At 51.1% G+C, this 19,508-nt stretch overlaps 1 protein-coding gene across 1 annotated transcript in view; it reads right to left on the bottom strand.

Annotated features, from left to right (window-relative positions):
* Positions 1-8,247, bottom strand: part of NOVA2 (NOVA alternative splicing regulator 2) — a 67,607-nt gene extending 59,360 nt beyond the window's left edge. The window contains exon 1 of the mRNA XM_053401849.1: positions 7,743-8,247. Within this exon, the coding sequence (XP_053257824.1) occupies positions 7,743-7,962 (220 nt within the window). The 5' untranslated portion in view covers positions 7,963-8,247. The remainder of the gene's footprint in view (positions 1-7,742) is intronic.
* Positions 8,248-19,508: the final 11,261 nt, after the last annotated feature.

Below are 19,508 nucleotides of genomic sequence, written 5' to 3' on the forward strand. Positions count from 1 at the left end.
ATTATTGGGGGGAAATGCATTTTAATAATAATTAAAAAAATAAAAACTGCTTAATCCTCATCTTTGGAGTTCAATAGCCAGAACCCAGGAAGGCGAGAGCAAGATTTCTTCTTAGAATTCTGCCTCGAAAAATCTCCTTAAACCTCCCTAAGGAGGACTTATAAACTATAGTTCAGTTTTTTAAAAAAAGACTGCTGAAAATCCAGAAAAAGGGACTGGGGTGCCATCGAGGGCCACAGATCTTTACAGGGTACCCCATGGCGATGACTCTAGGACAGAGATGGAGAATCAGTGGGGCTGTAGATGATGTCGGACTACAAATCCCATGATCCTTCATTGTGCTGGCAGGGGCTGAGGGGATATCTGCAGGACCACACGTTTCCCCTCCCTTGTCTAAGAAGTATTATTATTATTATTATTTATTGAATTATATACTGCCCTATAGCCGAGGGTTTCAGGGCAGTTCACAGAATAAAATGAAGATATAAAACCACAAAATACATAATAAAAATAAAAACAACAACCCATTAGCCCCACCACCGCAAAAACCACATTTTAAAAGGCTGTAAATCAGATCAACCAAAGGCCTGCTTAAAAAGGAACGTTTCTGCCTGGTGCCTAAAGGTGTATAATGAAGGAGCCAGGCCAGCTTCCCTGGGGAGAGCATTCCACAGACGGGGAGCCACTGCAGAGAAGGCCCCGTTCTTGTGTTGCCACCCTCTGGACCTCTTACGGAGGAGGCACACGAAGGAGGGCCTCAGAAGATGGTCTCAGGGTCTGGTTAGGTTTACATGGAAATAGGCGGTCCTTGAGGTATTGCAGTCCTGAGCCATTTAAGGCTTTGTAGGTCAAAACCAGCACTTTGAATTGGGCCCGAAAACTACCGTATTTTTCGCACCTGACCATAACACGCACGTAGTTTTTAGAGAAGGAAAATCCGTAGGCATGCCACCCGTAGGCATTCCCTCCATAACACGCACAGACATTTCCCTTTACTTTCTAGGAGGAAAAAAGTGAGTGTTATGGTGCAAAAAATACGGTAATTGGTAGCCAGTGCAGTCGGACCAGGATCGGTGTAATATGCTCAAACCGTCTTGCTCCGGTGAGCGACCTGGCGACTGAATTCTGCACTAGCTGAAGTTTCCAAACTTGGTTGAGGTTGGGAACACCTAGATAACTTTGCTTGCCTTTTCCTGCACCTTTTTATTATCTCTCACAACCATGATGGCTCTTTCCTGGAGAGTCACACAGCCCCCTACACTTTACCCAGGGCTTCAGCTAAGATGGTACACAGCTCCACCCAAACGCATATTTTCAAATGCAGGATGCAGCCCATGAAATAATAATAATAATAATAATAATAATAATAATAATAATAATAATATATAATAATAATAATAATAATAATAATAATAATAATAATAATAATAATAATTTATTTCTACCCCGCACATCTGGCTGGGTTTCTCCAGCCACTCAGGGCAGCTTCCAACAAAATATTAAAATACAGTAGTCCATCAAACATTAAAAGCTTCCATAAACAAGGCTGGCTTCAAATGTCTTCTAAAAGTCTGGTAGTTGTTTTTCTCTTTGACATCTGTTGGGAGGGCGTTCCATAGGGCGGGTGCCACCACCGAGAAGGCCCTCTGCCTGGTTTCCTGTAACCTCACTTCTCGCAATGAGGGAACCGCCAGAAGGCCCTCGGCGCTGGACCTCAGTGTTTGGGCTGAACGATGGGAGTGGAGACGCTCCTTCAGGTATACTGGACCGAGGCCGTTTAGGGCTTTCAAGGTCAGCACCAACACTTTGAATTGTGCTCGGAAATGTGCAGATTGCCTCCCCACGACCAAATTCTCCCACACACTAGCGGTTTCATTTACAAAACTGGGTGTGCCAAAGGAGCCCCAGACTTTGGGTGCTGAGACTGCACTGAATGGAGGAGGAAACGGCAAGCACCTCAAGCTGTGATGTTAACACAACCCAGAACCCCCCTGGGGGAGTCTGGGAATCACGTGACCCCCAAACAGCCAATCCCCTGCTGTTGCCTGCTATAAAGTGCCACACTTTTGCTGCACACCTTCAGTTTGAGCATCCCACTGCTGAACAAAACATCTTGGCAGCCTTTGCCACCATGTCTCCTGGTATTCTTTACTTCTCCAGACTGGTGCCAGATACCTGTAGCCCAAAACACCTGCCTGGGGGGCACCAGGTTGGGGAAGGGTGGTCTTAATCATAAAATCTCGGCCCTGCTCCACCGCTTACAGTTAAATCCTCTATACCAGCAGAAGAGCTGCTGGGACCCAAACTTATTGATTCCTTGGTCAAATTGACTGCATTTATTTCCTCTGAGGAGCAGACATGGTTCTCCCTCTCCTCATTAATGTACACAACAACCCTGTGAGGTAGGCTAGGTTGAGAGGCAGCGAATGGCCCCCAAGGCCATATTCTGTGAATTTCATAGGATTTGAACCCTGGTCTCCCAGGTCCTATTCTGACACTCTAACCCATGGGTAGGCAAACTAAGGCCTGGGGGCCGGATCCGGCCCAATCTCCTTCAAAATCTGGCCCACAGACTGTCCGGGAATCAGCGTGTTTTTACATGAGTAGAATGTGCATTTAAAATGCATCTCTGGGTTACTTGTGTGGCATAGGAATTCATTTATTATCCCCCCCCAAAAAAAATAGTCCGGCCCCCCACAAGGTCTGAGGGACAGTGGACCGGCCCCCTGCTGAAAAAGTTTGCTGACTCCTGCCTTAGAATCATTTAAGTTGAGCAATCTAGTCTGGATTGTTCCTGGTAAGTTTCCCCTTTTATTTCCCTCTTAAAATAATAATAACAGAAGCAGTGTGTTTTTACATGAGTAGAATGTGTCCTTTTATTTAAAATGCATCTCTGGCTTATTTGTGGGGCCTGCCTGGTGTTTTTACATGAGTAGAATGTGTCCTTTTATTTAAAATGCATCTCTGGCTTATTTGTGGGGCCTGCCTGGTGTTTTTACATGAGTAGAATGTGTCCTTTTATTTAAAATGCATCTCTGGCTTATTTGTGGGGCATAGGAATTCGTTCATCCCCCCCCCCAATATAGTCCGGCCCCCCCACAAGGTCTGAGGGACAGGGGACCGGCCCCCTGCTGAAAAAGTTTGCTGACCCCTACTTTAACCACTACACAGTGCTCAGTTGGTAGAGCATGAGATTCTTAATCGCGGGGTTGTGGGTTTGAGCCCCACATTAGGCAAAAGATTCCTGCACTGCAGGGGGTTGGACTAGATGACCCTCGTGGTCCCATCCAACTCTACAAATCTAGGATTCTGTTTGCCACAGCCCTGAAGATTTTATCAACATACATCTTTGCTTCTTTGGGTCAGCTACTTTGGCCTAAGGGAATGAACTTGTTCTGTAGGAGCCCAGAGTGGATTGCATGGTGTATAACCCTCCCACTGCCCAACCATGCAGCTGGCAGACAGACAGACAGACAGACAGACAGACAGACAGACAGACAAGTAAGACCAAAGGGGCCTCCAGACTGTCGCTGTTTTGGGGTCAGGATTCAGTCACATACCGACACATTCAGGTTGCGCAATGACAGTTGACCGGCATGTCTTGAGCAACAAACCCCTCTTTCACAAAGGATCAGACCTCATGCCATATAAAAAGCGACGGGGAAATTGCGCTGGGATAGACGTGTGGGATATAACACTTGCTTTGACTCTTCTTTGTCTAACCTCCCTGCAAACCAGTCAGAATTAATGCTCAATAAATAAGGTAAAGGTAAAGGGACCCCTGACCATTAGGTCCAGTTGTGGCCGACTCTGGGGTTGCGGCGCTCATCTCGCTTTATTGGCCGAGGGAGCCAGCGTACAGCTTCTGGGTCATGTGGCCAGCATGACTAAGCCGCTTCTGGAGAACCAGAGCAGCGCAGGGAAACGCCATTTACCTTCCCGCCGGAGCGGTACCTATTTATCTACTTGCACTTTGACATGCTTTCGAACTGCTAGGTTGGCAGGAGCAGGGACCGAGCAACAGGAGCTCACCCCGTCGCGGGGATTCGAACCGCCGACCTTCTGATCGGCAAATCCTAGGCTCTGTGGTTTAACCCACAGCGCCACCCGTGTCCCACTCAATAAATAGCTCGGTGCAAAATGCTGGAGAGCTCCCACCGACCTGCGTGCTTCATTTGTTTATGGTCCTTTAAGATGTTTGGGTTTTTGGTTTTGAGCTGAGCCAGGTTCGCTAAGCTTTGTTTTCCCACTTGCTGTGGGGTTGCGAAGAGCACCCATTTCCCCGGGTTTCTGACACCCAACTCGAACAGGTGTCTCTCTGTCGTGCTCGTAGACCTGAGGGCATTTGCCCGCTCCCCACCCCACTCTCAATTCCAGTTCCAAATTGCCACAGACCCACCCCTGGAAAAAAAGGCCCAGAACCCCATTGGGTCTTTTGTCTCGGAAACTGGGTCTCGGAGGAGCACCGCTGAGAACATGGGATGGGGGGGAGCTGTCTTTTTGCAGCCAATTTTTTTTTGGGGGGGGGCGACAGGCAATGCGCCTCCCTGCTCCATCAGGCTGTCGTAACCCATTTTGTGCTCGGCGCTCGGAACGCGGAGCTTTTGCCACGCTGGCAGCGTGAAGGAGAAACGCATTGACCACCACCCACCCACCCTCCCTGCCAAGGTCACCCAGGGACAGCAGGAACCGAACTCGCGCCCCAAGCCCTAACCTTGACCTCTGGCCCGGCCCATCGCAAGCCAAAGCTGGAAAGCTCTGTCTAGAGTGCCACGCATAACAGTTGCGGCAGAAAACGCTTCCGCATGCCGCTAGGCCTCATCGTGCCCTAAACCCTGTCTCCTAAGGCCTGGCACCCTTCTCAGCCACCCAAGCAGGCCTGGGGGAACCCATCAAGTGTGTCACAAAGGCCTGCAGCCAGAGGCCGGCCAGCCCAGTCCGGCTGGTGACGTCCCCACAGCTGGGAAGGCCTGGGCTCCACCAGCAGAGAGTGGAGGGGACATCCTGGTCTCTGTGGAAGTCCCCAAGGACTCCATAAAACCTGCCTGTTCCCCCATCAGGAGCAGGGATGAATCAGATCGTAGGCGCAAGAATTGCTGGGTACATGCCCCCCTCTCCATCCTCTAGGAGGCTCAGGCTGAAAATCAAACACCCAAACTTTGTAAGGACAAAACAGCCCACCCAGTTTGACCTTCACCCGCGCGTGAGCTGTGGCACACTGAGGCGCACACGCATGCACACACACACACATGCACACACAAGCTGCCACCCCAGCACCCAGGCGCTTTGCTAACCTCCCGGCTGGGCTGCCACCGCTGCCGCCGCCGCCGCCAGGCCTGCGTGACTTTCGCTCTTGCGCATTTCCTCGGCAATCGGTGTCCTTTGGCGATGCACACTAGGTACCACTAAGGCGTCCCCCTCCATCTCCGTCACACTCCTCCCCACCCCACTCCCCCTGCAATGCCATCAATGCTTCTCCTTCTCTCCCCTCCCTCCCCAAATCCATCACGGGCAGCGAACCCCAAACGGGGGCGGCGGAGGAGAGGTAGGGGCACCGTTTGGAAACGGGGAGAAAACGCGGCACCCTGAGCTGCAAAGGTGGGATTGGCTGGCAAAGGGGTGCGGTGGGGGGGGGCAAGGCAGCCAAAGCGCCAGCCTGAAATATGTGGCTGTCAGGCTCCTGCTGCAACCCCCCCCCCGGCCAAGCGATTTCCCCATCGCCTCCTCCAACGCAACCCGCCTACTAAGGCATGCTTAGAATATCGCCAAATCTTGGTTCCTTTTTGCTCACCTGCTCCTCTCCACCCCCCCCCCAATTCCTTCCTTCTTTCTTAAACATGAACCACACACACAAAACAATGAGTCCAGCCCCCCCCCCTGCGCGCGCCTTCCCCCATTTTATTTATTCCAGTTGCTCCATTAGTCCCATCAGCGACGCTGTCATAAAGGAGGTCGATTTCCCCAGAGGACCCCGGGGCTCTTTCAGACGCAATATTTATTGCTTCTTGCCCTAACGCTGAAGCTCAAAAGCATCTCGAAATGTTAATTACATCTGGAGGGTGATGGTGTGTGTGTGTGTGTGTGTGTGAGAGAGAGAGAGCGCACGCCTTCATGCGTTCATCAACGCGCAAGCAATAAAAACGGAACCAGGTCCAATTATTAGTACATAATAAATAATAATAATGAGGAAGAGGATGATGAGGATACTAAAAAGAGTCCAGCAGGCACAGAGCCGGCACGCAGCTACTGCTATCGGCTCAGAAACAGCAGAATAAGTGAAGTCCTCCTTCACAAAAGGAGCCCAGATGGGTGAGTCAGAGAGAGGCAGAAACACAGAGAGGCGCTTTGCAAATCCCTATTTTTACACAGCTTTAGTGTCAACCGAAATTCAGGCGCCAGGAATGACTATTTGCATTTTTAAAGCCCTTTTGCGCACATATTATTTTTTTAAAAAAAATCAAGAAATGCTCACAAATCCCGAATTTTCTCTTTTTCTTCCACCCAAAAAATACTCTATTGACATTATTCTGCCCCCCCCTTTCCCTCTGTCTCCAGCGCCCCACAAATCCCTGGATCACACAGTGTCCTTTTCAACAACCCAGCTGCCTGCATCCTCTTTTGAGTCCCGATTTTCACATCCTTCCCCTCTTCATTTCCTCAAGCAGACAGTCATGGAAGGGGGGGAGGAGAGGAAGGGGGCTGACAGGTTTTCCATAGTCTATATGTGTGTGAGCGGTGGGGGGGGGGCGGAATATCTCCACTCCTTTTCCCTCTTCCCTGGAAACAGACAGTTATTCTAACAGACTCCATTTTGACATAACCAGCTGCATAGACTAGTAAAATCTTTGCAGAGAAATGTGCGTTTTTTAGGGGGAGCTTATATTTTCTGCACTCCGCTCCCACACGCCTTCTAAGTTGGGGGGGGGACCACACATTGCAAAGGATCCCCTCGGCCGGGCTGTAAAAATCTAGCCTTGAAAAATCGCAAGAGGGATAAAGGTGCAGAACAGATTAAATCATATCCCCTGAAAACCTCACGGGGCAGAGAGGCAGTGCTGTACTGGGAGAAAAGGACATCCACCTTTTGGAATTCCACATTGTAAAAGAGGAGATAACCCCCTGTTTTTATTGCAGGGGGGTAGAGCTAAAAGGGGAGCAAATTGCATCCTTTGGGGTGTGGCAAAGAACCCCCCCCATGAAAATAAGGAGAAGAGGGCAAATCCACAAAAGGAAGATGGAGAGGTGGATGGGGAGAATGGCAGAAGGGACAGGTGGAGACAGGCATGGGGAGGGAGCCGGGTTCAAACATGGGGTGTGTGTTTTTTAATGGGGGGGTCAGCTTTGGCGCAGAGGTGCAAAAACTGGCTCAGGTTGGCATTAGGAGGGATGGGGCTGCTTAAGGGCAGAGGCGCCTAAAAAGGATGGAGATATATGGTTGTCCGGAGGTATGGGGAGGGGGGGCTGTTTTGCGGGGCAGATTTTGAGGTGGGGGGAGGCAGCAGACAAGTAGCTTGAAGGAAGAGGCCTGTGGGAGACCGAGGTGCCTTTCTGGTGCCTGGTTTTCCCTAGAGCCGCCCTGCGCCCCAGACCACCCCGCTTGCAGTGCACACATATGCGAAGTGGACCGGGAGTGTGTGTATATGTCTGGGGGGGGGGAGGCCCTGGTCACCCCTGACTTCCTGCCCCTTGGCAGCCTCCCTGGCTGCCAGCCCCTTCCCCCCCCCCCGCCCAAGTCCACTCACCTCCGGTGTTGCTCCTCTTGGTGCTGATGGCTTCGGTGGGGGTCTCCAGCGGCCTTTTCCTAGAGTCGGGAGGGTCCGAATCCATGTGGGACTGCGGAGGGGCTTGGGGGGGCTGCTGCTGCTGCTGCGGCTGGGGCCCCCCTTGCTGCTGCTGCTGCTGAGGAGCTGCCGAGGGGAAGATACCGTTCTGGTGCACCGAACCTCCTGCCATCATTTTCATGCCGAGGGCGCGGAGGACTTCCCCTCCGCGGTACCCGTGAGACTCCAGCAGGGGGAGCGGGGGGGGGAGATAAGAAAGGATGCTCGGGTTTGTTTTTTTTAAGGGAGGGGGGGTTGGGAGAAGGAGGAGGGAGGTGTGTCCAGAAAGTGGGGGGGGGGAGCGCAGAGCAAAGAGACCTGCGACCTGCTGGCCAGGTGAAATTGACAAAGGAGAATGCAAAATGGATTTGGGTGGGTGGGAGTCAGGTCAGCTTTCCTGAGTCCTTTCTCTCTCTCTCTCTCTCTCTCTCTCTCTCTCTCTCTCTCTCTGTCTGACTTCCTCTGTGACCCTCTCCCTCCCACCCACCCACCGCCCGCCCCTTCAGGCCAAGAAAAAAACCACAAAAACCCTGAAGAAAGTCAGGAACTAGCACCCCACAAAAAGCTGGGGAGAATTGGAGACAGGGAGAAAGCGGCGCGCGCGCGCGGGTGGGAAAATAGAAAGGTCCCCTCTCTCCTTCGCTCCCAGTTGGAAAACAGATCCCAAAGGTGCCCTTTGGGTGGGTGGGTGGGAATCAGGGGAAAGGGTCAAGCAGGGCGGGGGGGGGAGCAGAGGCTGGAGGGGGGACGGACGCACAGAGAAAGAGAGAGGGGAGAGAGAGAGGAAGAGGATGGGGCGCCTTGTGTTGAGGGGAGGGAGAGAGAGAGAGAGAGAAAGCGCAAGCAGCCCCCCCAGGCCCGCTTCTTCTTCACAGCATCCCTCTTTTTCCGCTTGTCCTGGGCGGCAGGCGGTGGCGGTGGCAGAGCTTAGGAACCCAGCCCCTGACGTTGGAGGAGAGAGACGCACCTCCCTCCTTTCCCCCCAGCAGATTGGCTGCGAGGAGCTGGGCCAAGCTTGCAGAAGGGGGGGGGCGGGTTGGGAGAGAGAGAGAGAGAGAGAGAGAGAGAGAGAGAGAGAGAGAGAGAGAGAGAGAGAAGAGCTATTCTTTGCCTTGGGGGCTTTGACAGAGCTGGGAGGGGGGAGCAGGTGGAAGGGAGGCGAAAGGAGGCATCTGCGCGCTGTAGGGCAGAGGAGCAAGGGAGAAGGGGAAACGGAGGGGGGCGGGTTCTGCCCCTCTTCCATCACATCCACCCATCCCTTCCCCCGAGTTATCTCTGCACCCTGATTTCTGCCTTGGACGCACCACCCCCCACAGGGGGCCACAAGAAGCTGCCTGGAGCCAGAATCAGACCTAACAGCAGGGCTTAAGAGCCAGGACTGGAGCCCAGACGCCACTCTCAGCCCTCAAGTTCTGTCTCCCCATCAGCCGCCCTCGCAAGGTTGTTATGAGGAAGGGGAGAGAGGGGAGCAATCTTTCTGGAATGCTGCCTCGAGCTCCTTAAAGGTATAGGGACCCCTGACCATTAGGTCCAGTCGTGGCCGACTCTGGGGTTGCGGCGCTCATCTCGCTTTACTGGCCGAGGGAGCCGGTGTACAGCTTCCGGGTCATGTGGCCAGCATGACTAAGCCGCTTCTGGAGAACCAGAGGAGCACACAGAAACACCGTTTACCTTCCCGCTGGAGTGGTACCTATTTATCTACTTGCACTGGTGTGCTTTCGAACTGCTAAGTTGGCAGGAGCAGGGACCGAGCAACGGGAGCTCACCCCGTCGCGGGGATTCGAACCGCTGACCTTCTGATCGGCAAGCCCTAGGCTCTGTGGTTTAACCCACAGCGCCACCCGCGTCTCTTGGGATGATATAAAATGGGGGGGTTATTTAAGAAATGTTTAGCTCTCCAGAGACACCCCCCCAATTCCTGCTGCCACTCAAGGCCCTTTCCGCTGTCAAAGGCTGGACCCCCCCCCCCCCGGACGTGCAAAAAAGGCTGCTGAGGAACAGCAGCCCCCCTCAATGGGGAAATGACACAAGCCCCAATCAGGAAGCTCACCCGCCTTTCGGAGCCCACGCAATGGTACTGCCATTCATTCCTCCAGCCCGTGACTGAGCTTTCGCACATTCGGGAAGTATACCTGAAGGAGCACCTCCACCCCCATCGTTGTGCCCGGACACTGAGGTCCAGCGCCATGGGCCTTCTGGCAGTTCCCTCCCTGCAAGAAGCCAAGTTACAGGGAACCAGGCAGAGGGCCTTCTCGGTAGTGGCACCCGCCCTGTGGAACGCCTCCCACCAGATGTCAAAGAGAACAACAACTACCAGACTTTTAGAAGACATCTGAAGGCAGCCCTATTTAGGGAAGCTTTTAATGTTTGATGTATTGCGGTATTTTAATATTTTGTTGGAAGCCACCCAGAGTGGCTGGGGAAACACAGCCAGATGGTGGGCAGGGTATAAATAATAAGTTTATTATTATTATTATTATTATTATTATTATTATTATTATTATTATTATTATTCCCACGAGGGCCTGGTCTGGCAATCTGGCACCACACGTCCTGACGAAAGGAGATTTGTGATCCGCAAAGCTGATGCCGTCATAAATGTGTTTGCAATGCGCAACATGGCTGGCAGGGCCTGCCAAAAGGGGCATCAAATGGGTGTCTCACACACACACACACACACAAACACACACACACACCATATCTTATCTCGTGGCCTGTTATTTTCATGTTCATCCATCCCCAAACGAACTGAGGCTCACCCAGTTGTTGTTGTTTGCAATGTTTTCCCCTTTCTCTTGATCAGGGGTCAGCAAACTTTTTCAGCAGAGAGCCGGTCCATTGTCCCTCAGATCTTATTGGGGGCCGGACTATATTTTGGGGAAAAAAACATGAACGAATTCTTATGCCCCACAAATAACCCAGAGATGCATTTTAAATAAAAGCACACGTTGTACTCATGTAAAAACACCAGGCAGGCCCCACAAATAACCCAGAGATGCATTTTAAATAAAAGGGCACATTCTACTCATGTCAAAACACGCTGATTCCTGGACCGTCCACAGGCCAGATTGAGAAGGCAATTGGGCCGGATCCAGCCCCCCCCCCCCGGGCCTTAGTTTGCCTACCCATCCTTTCATCCTCCGCAACATGCAAGCTGGGTTTTAAGACCTTGGAGAGCTCCTGCTGGAAGAGCCTGCAGTTCAGGGCTGCATAGATGGTTAGATGGCGACTCCTTTTTGAAACAACTCCCTCCTCATTTATCCTACAGATTTGACTACTGTAATCAGGGCCACATGGCAGTCTATCCCTTCAGGGGGCAAAAGAAGCATGGAGTCTACCTAGGGAACTGCCAACGGCTTTGGCGCCATTTCTCTGCCGTCTTAAGAGATCCACAGCCAGGGGCCCCGGGGCCCTTTGACCAGAGTGTCCCTTAATGGTGGCATTGCTGCTGACACCCGGAGCAATCACGATGCAAAGCACTTGTGTGCCTCTTGAAGTGTGCCCAGAAAAGTCCTGGGCAGTCGGTTTGTGGCAGCAAGTACAGACTTTACCTTCCTAATGGTCTTAAGAAAGCACTCAGGTTTCTAGCCCTCATGATTTGCTCTTTTACAGGCGATGCCCGGAACATTTCGGAAGCCAGAAGAATCACGGAATAAATGCTCCCTGTGTCAGAAGACAGGGCTTCGGGTAACTGCAAAATCCATAGTAATAATAATAATAATAATAATAATAATAATAATAATAATAATAATATATTATTTATACCCCGCCCATCTGGCTGGGTTTCCCCAGCCACTCTGGACAGCTTCCAACAAAACACTCTCATGAGGTGGCCAAAATACAGTGGTACCTCGGGTTAAGTACTTAATTCGTTCCGGAGGTCCGTACTTAACCTGAAACTGTTCTTAACCTGAAGCACCACTTTAGCTAAAGGGGCCTCCTGCTGCTGCCGCGCCACCAGAGCACGATTTCTGTTCTCATCCTGAAGCAAAGTTCTTAACCTGAAACACTATTTCTGGGTTAGCAGAGTCTGTAACCTGAAGCATATGTAACCTGAAGCATATGTAACCCGAGGTACCACTGTACTGGGGCCTCAGCTTCACGATCTGTCCTTCCAGTGAGCACTCAGGGCTGATTTCCTTAATAATAATAATAATAATAATAATAATAATAATAATAATAAATAAAAATAATTTCCCGAAAAAACAGCACTCTCTCTCAGCTCCTAGGTTCCACCCCAATCACATCTTCCTGTGACCAAAGGACAGGGCGTTGCAGAAAGGGAGACCCTCCACACAAACACCCCACAAGAGATCTTGTAGCCTTTTTCAAGGCTCTCATGATCCATATTTGCAATCCCTCCCAAATTCCCTGTCATGGCAATGAGCTTGTGGCCCCCGTGTGATACCCAGCAGCTGAATTATCCCTCCTCCCCCCCCCCACTGCTCTCTTCTTTTCGCTCTGTGGATTCTGGCTCCCACATAAGCACAAAAATAAATGAAGCTTTTCCTGAGGAGCTCAGCATCTTGTTCAACGGAGCCTGAGGAGGGAACGCTGAGCTGTTTGGAAAAATCCTGGCTGGCAATGGATTTGGCCCCGATCCTGCTAACGGAAACAGACTTTCGGGACAGCAAACAAGCAAGCAAGCCAGTGGCCCCAGGCCCTCTCTACAGATTGTCGACCCTCGAGGTCCCCTTTTGAAATATTGCAACCTTGAGGAATCACGTTAAATAATAGGTTCCTCCTTCGCACTCAGGACCTGGTTGAGAAATTCTCTGCTCGGTCTCCCACTGCCCTGAAGGAGAGTTGCTAACTTTCTTCCCTGGCTGGGCCCCCTGCGCCTTTGATGGCTGCGTCGCAGGCAGAAATTCACAGGGGCAGGTTTCCCCATCACTGCAACTCCATGAAAACCAAGGGCTTCGCTTTTGCCTCTTGGGCAAAAGGCACAAGGGCTGCCCAGTTTGAGTGAGGAAAAAATGTGATTTCTCTTGTCACCTGCTAGGCTTCAAACAAGAAGCAGCACACATGAAAACTCCCTCTTCTCTTGTTTTCTGCTGCAACTCATCAACCCAGCAACCAGAGACAGTTTATGCACATCTGAGAATGGGGAAAGACCAATTGTTTCCAAATCAAGCTTTCTTTCTTTCTTTCTTTCTTTCTTTCTTTCTTTCTTTCTTTCTTTCAAGTCAATGAACCTCCGCACTCCTTGCTGGCCCATGAACTTGACACTCAGTAGTTTGGGCTGGCTGGGGGTCTGTTTCTCGGCCTCAGTTCCTCCAACCTGTGAAATGGGTGCAAGAAGGAGGCCAGACGGACGGAAGGAAGGAAGGAAAGATCAAGCTGCGCTTTTAATCAGGGTGCAATTAAACACAGCAATCGCCTTCTTTCCTTCCCACCCGCCAGCAGTTCTGAGGAAGGAGAAAATGGGGAGAAATGCCTCTCTCTCTCTCTCTCTCTCTCTCTCTCTCTCTCCTCCTTGGATGAATGTGGAGAGAGAGAGAGAGAAGGAGAAAGAGGGAGCAGATGGGCTTTGGCGAAGCCTTTTCATCCTGGCCTTTGGCTGGCTCAATAGCGGAGCAGGGCGGAGGGGGAGGGGAGGCGGCAAGTCAGCCGAGAACGGCTCCTGAATGCTAAACGCCTGGTCCATTGTATCAGCTGGCCCATCTGTCTGTCCTTTTCCCGCTCGCCTATTGTCCAAGGCTGACACATCTGGACTCTGCGCAGCTCCCTCGCTCTTCCACACACACCCTCCTCCTTCTCCTCCATGAGCCACACAGTCTCTCCAGGGCAGGGGTAGGCAAACTCAGGCCCGGGGGTCGGATCCGGCCCAATCGCCTTCTCAATCCGGCCCGCGGACGGTCTGGGAATCAGTGTGTTTTTGACATGAGTAGAATATGTTTAAAATGCATCTCTGGGTTATTTGTGGGGCATAGGAATTCATTCATTTTATATATATATATAACTTTTTATTGGGAATTTTATTTACAACATAACACAAACCCCCCAACACAGAAATCCACCCCCATCAGACACAAACATAACAAACAACAAGCGTAATACAGTGGTACCTCGGGTTAAGTACTCAATTCATTCTGGATTTTACCTGAAACTGTTCTTAACCTGAAGCACCACTTTAGCTAATGGGGCCTCCTGCTGCCGCCGTGCCGCCGGAGCATGATTTCTGTTCTCATCCTGAAGCAAAGTTCTTAACCTGAAGCACTATTTCTGGGTTAGCGGAGTCTGTAACCTGAAGCGTATGTAAACTGAAGCATATGTAACCCGAGGTACCACTGTATACAACAATACAAACAACCAGATAAAAGACTTCCTTTATCCTGTTTCTGGCATCCTTATTTACTTCTTATAAGCTGATTCCTTTATGAATAATTATTAAGATTTTTGTAATGATAACTTAAATATCCACAAAGTCTCCTGCAGGCATTAATCGATTAATGTTTCGATTATTTTCAAAATATAGTCCGGCCCCCCACGAGGTCTGGGGTACAGTGGACTGGCCCCCTGCTGGAAATGTTTGCTGACCCCTGCAAGTCCAGGGCTGCCTGCCAGAGCCAAGGCACAGGGAGGTTAGCCAGCCAAACCCCCTACCTCCCCCCCATTGACCTCCTTTTGCAGGGGGTGCCATTGCCTGCAGGATGACACCCTGCCTTCCATTGCCAATCCTTGTGCGACCTCTAAGACACACACACACACACACACACACACACACACACACACACACACAAAGACAAAGCAAGGAAATGAATCACTAGGGAGGTGTAAAGCGCCCCCTGCTGGCCCATTTTGTACATAGCATCATTCATATACATACAGTAAGTAAAGGTAAAGGTAAAGGTACCCCTGCCCGTACGGGCCAGTCGTGTTCGACTCTAGGGTTGTGCGCCCATCTCACTTAAGAGGCCGGGGGCCAGCGCTGTCCGGAGACACTTCCGGGTCACGTGGCCAGCGTGACAAGCTGCATCTGGTGAGCCAGCGCAGCACACAGAACGCCGTTTACCTTCCTGCTAGTAAGCGGTCCCTATTTATCTACTTGCACCCGGGGGTGCTTTCGAACTGCTAGGTTGGCAGGCGCTGGGACCGAGCGACGGGAGCGCACCCCGCCGCGGGGATTCGAACCGCCGACCTTTCGATCAGCAAGTCCTAGGCGCTGAGGCTTTTACCCACAGCGCCACCCACGTCCCATATACATACAGTAAAGGTAAAGGTAAAGGTACTCCTGCCCGTACGGGCCAGTCTTGACAGACTCAGGGGTTGTGCGCCCATCTCACTCAAGAGGCCGGGGGCCAGCGCTGTCCGGAGACACTTCCGGGTCACGTGGCCAGCGTGACAAAGCTGCATCTGGCGAGCCAGCGCAGCACACGGAACGCCGTTTACCTTCCCGCTGGTAAGCGGTCCCTATTTATCTACTTGCACCTGGGGGTGCTTTCGAACTGCTAGGTTGGCAGGCACTGGGACCGAGCAGCGGGAGCGCACCCCGCCGCGGGGATTCGAACCGCCAACCTTTCGATCGGCAAGCCCTACATACATACAGTACAACCAGTGGCGTAGCGTGGGGGGTGCCAGGGGTGCCGGCCGCACCGGGCGCAACATCTGGGGGGGCGCGAGTCCAGAGGGCCCAGCCGCGTCGTGCCCTCGGCCCGCCCCTATTGTCAGAGCAGCCGGCCAGCCTCCGCCTGCTCCTACCTTGCCCACCCGAGGACTGCGGCAGCGCCCGCCCCCGTGGCCACCTACCCCCGCCTCGCCCATTGGCTTGCCTCCCTCGGCCCCGCCTCTCTCCGATGGCCGCGGGGGTGTCCTGCTCGGCGCCGGCGCCTTTTTTCAGGAGGTAGGGAGGCTGGACGGGGAGGTGGGGTCGGAAGCGGGCAGAGAAGGAGGGGAGCTCGTAGCCAAAAGGGCTGCGCCGGCCGGCAAAGGGCCGGGGAAAGTTTGGAGAGGAGAAACGCACCGTCATGATTTCCCGGTGGAAGCGGCAGGCTTAGGGATGGGGAAGCGTAATTACGCACGGATTTCGCTGGGTGAGAGCTTCGGGGATCGATCGGCGGAAATGGGAATCAATTGGAATATGAGAAAGAGAGAGAGAGAGGGACCATAATTCATAGGCATAGATTTGTAGGGTTAGGGGGCGCAAATCCACGGGTTAGGGGGCGCAAATTACTTGCCTTGCCCCGGGTTAGGGGGCGCAAATTACTTGCCTTGCCCCGGGTGCTGACAACCCACGCTACGCCGCTGAGTACAACCAGTCAAAGTCTGGAGCGGGAGAAGATAACAGGAAGGTGTCATACTCCCTCTAGTGGGCAAAAGGTAGCACTGCAACATCAAGAAATCTGCCCGCTCCCTATCACGCACACAATATTTTTAATAATAATAATAATAATAATAATAATTTTTTATTTATACCCCGCCCTCCCCAGCCAAGGCTGGGCTCAGAGCGGCTTACAAGCAATAATAATAATAAAAAAAACAAGTTGAATGATTACAACTTAAAAACAAAATTAAAATACAACATTAAAATATTGAAACATTAAAATATTAAAATGTAGCCTCATCGCAGGAGGAGAAGGAAAAGAAAAAAGAAAGAGGGGGAGGGAATCAAATTGGCTCCAAGCCAAAGGCCAGGCAGAACAACTCTGTCTTACAGGCCCTGCGGAAAGAAATCAGATCCTGCAGGGCCCTGGTCTCATGAGACAGAGCGTTCCACCAGGCCGGGGCCAGTGTTGAAAAGGCCCTGGCTCTGGTTGAAGCCAATCTAACTTCCTTAGGGCCTGGGACCACTAGGGTGTTGCTATTTATGGACCTTGAGGCTCTCCGTGGGGCATACCAGGAGAGGCGGTCCCGTAGGTACGAGGGTCCTAGGCCGTGAAGGGCTTTAAAGGTCAAAAGCAGCACCTTAAATCTGACCCTGTACTCCACCGGGAACCAGTGCAGCTTGAAAAGCATTGGGTGAAAATGCTCCCATGGCAGAGACCCCGTGAGGAGCCTCGCTGCTGCATTCTGCACCCGCTGGAGTTTCTGGGACAGCTTCAAGGGCAGCCCCGCGTAGAGCGAATTACAGTAGTCAAGCCTGGAGATGACCATCGCATGGATCACTGTGGCCAGGTTGGGGCGGGAAAAGTAAGGGACCAACTGCTTGATGCGGCGAAGGTGGGAAAATTATAGGGAGGAGGAGGAGAATTCATAGACTGCCTTTTAAAGCACTTTCTCATACAGTCCTGCAGACTCCCTGTGCAATTACCCCCGTGCCGCTGACGAGCAAACAGAGCCCAAGGGAACAGCGGCTGGCCCAAGGCCACTGGGTGAGTTTTTCATGGAAGGGACCCGAGGGTCATCTAGTCCAACCCTCTGCAGTGCAAGAATCTCTGCTGCTTTCTGCCCCCCCCAGCTTGAATAAAACACTGGGGGAGGACAGGATAGCCCCATTCCACATGATGGATTAGAATGGCAATGCCCATCAACTTTCTGGAGGCTCAACCCCACAAATATTTTATTGGGGGCCCTTAAGGGACCTCAGCCACTAGGAGCTGGCTCCTATGGTCCCCACTATCAGTGAAAGCCTTTTTATTCACCCTGGCTTTATTATTATTATTTTTATTATTCCCATTTATAATTATTATTATTAGCCCTATTATTATTATTATTATTAAGCCCATGTTGTTGTTGTTGTTATTTTAAGCCCATTTTTTATTATTATTAAGCCCATTTATTATTATTATTAAGCCCTTTTTAAGATGATGATGATGATGATGATGATGATGATTCCTATTTATTTTTAACAGACATTTGAATCCTGCATTGAAGTGGGTCAGACTCCTTCCAAGCTTGCAGTTCTATGATTCAAACAGATTGGTTCACCGGCACAGCTCAGGTCGGAGGGCCAACAGGGATTACAGCTGTCAAAATAGTGGTTTCAAAGAGGCGGTTGACACACCAACTCCTTTTATATTTTTCTCCTTGGGGTTCCTTTGAACCCAATTAGGGTTTAAAACGGGGTTGGGGAGAGACAGAAGGAGAGTTCTCTTGCAGAAGGACGCTGGCCCGTGCTTCTACAAGGCAGTCCTGACGGATCCCAAAGGGAAAAAATAACAACCCAGTCCAGAGGCAGAGGCAAAGGAACGAAAGGTAAAGGATATTGGCTGGATGGTCAAAGAAGAAGTCAGACTCCTGCAGCAATCAGATGGGAGCCTGAGAAGCCTTCTGGCGGAGTATCAAAAAACTGGGCAACTTTGGGATTCCAGGAGTGTCCTGTTATAGGAATAGTCTTCCTGGCGATGGACACTGACCTGAATTTGCCGTATTTTTCGCTCTATGAGACGCACCAGACCACAAGATGCACCTAGTTTTTGGAGGAGGAAAACAAGAAAAAAAAATATTCTGAATCTCAGGAGCCAGAACAGCAAGAGGGATCTCTGCGCAGCGAAAACAGCGATCCCTCTTGCTGTTCTGGCTTCTGGGATAGCTGCGCAGCCTGCATTCGCTCCATAAGACGCACACACGTTTCCCCTTACTTTTTGGAGGGAAAAAGTGAGTCTTATAGAGCAAAAAATACGGTATATGTCACGGGTCACCTCCATGACCCAGTGCCAGATTTATGTATAAGCTAAACAAGCTATAGCTTAGGGCCCCAGTCTCTTGGGGGGCCCCGAAAAATTAAAGGGAAAAAAATCTGGATGTACATTTCCAAAATATAGGATAAAAAAACCCAAATAAAATAAAACCTACATACAGCAAGTGTTTTGTGTTGTGTAGGCCCCTATGATGTAAGTCATGGGCCCCGCCTGCTAGCCTGCTCCCTAAAATATCACAGGTTTGCTCATTTCTGTATATAGGGTGCCTACATTCTGCATGGACTGGTAGCATGGTAACATGTGCAAACGGCTTTAGATAACTATTAGGTTCTTGGGAGAAAAGCAATGACAAACCTAGACAGCATCCAAAAAAGCAGAGAAATCACCTTACCAACAAATGTTCATATAGTTAAAGCCAGTAGTGATGTATGGAAGTGAGAGCTGATGTATAGAAGAAGGCTGATCGCCGAAGAATTTATGCTTTTGAATTCTGGTGCTGGAGGAGACTCTTGAGAGTCCCATGGACTGCAAGAAGATCAAACGTATCCATTCTGAAGGAAATCAGCCCTGAGTGCTCACTGGAAGGACAGATCCTGAAGCTGAGGCTCCAATACTTTGGCCACCTCATGAGAAGAGAAGACTCCCTGGAAAAGACCCTGATGTTGGGAAAGATGGAGGGCACAAGGAGAAGGGGACGACAGAGGACAAGATGGTTGGACAGTGTTCTCGAAGCTACGAACATGAGTCTGACCAAACTGCGGGAGGCAGTGGAAGACAGGAGTGCCTGGCGTGCTCTGGTCCAGGGGGTCACGAAGAGTGGGACACAACTAAATGACTAAACAACAATTATTAGGTCCATAAATTACCATATAGCATATATTCAACAAAAAACAACAACAACCAGTGACAATTTGTTGTTGACAAAGGACAGCTGGACATATAAAGGGTCCATTACCTTCCGTAGCCTAGGGCCTCATCAAACCTAAATCCAGCCCTGGCCATTATCCACCCCAGGGGTAAGTAAGGCCAAGTTACTGGGGTGTCTTAGCAAATCAGTTCTTGCTGCAATTAGGCGACCCCATCCTACAGGATTAAATGTCTCAAGAAA

The sequence above is a fragment of the Podarcis raffonei genome, chromosome 8 (genome assembly GCF_027172205.1).
Source record: "Podarcis raffonei isolate rPodRaf1 chromosome 8, rPodRaf1.pri, whole genome shotgun sequence".
NCBI lineage: Eukaryota > Metazoa > Chordata > Lepidosauria > Squamata > Lacertidae > Podarcis > Podarcis raffonei.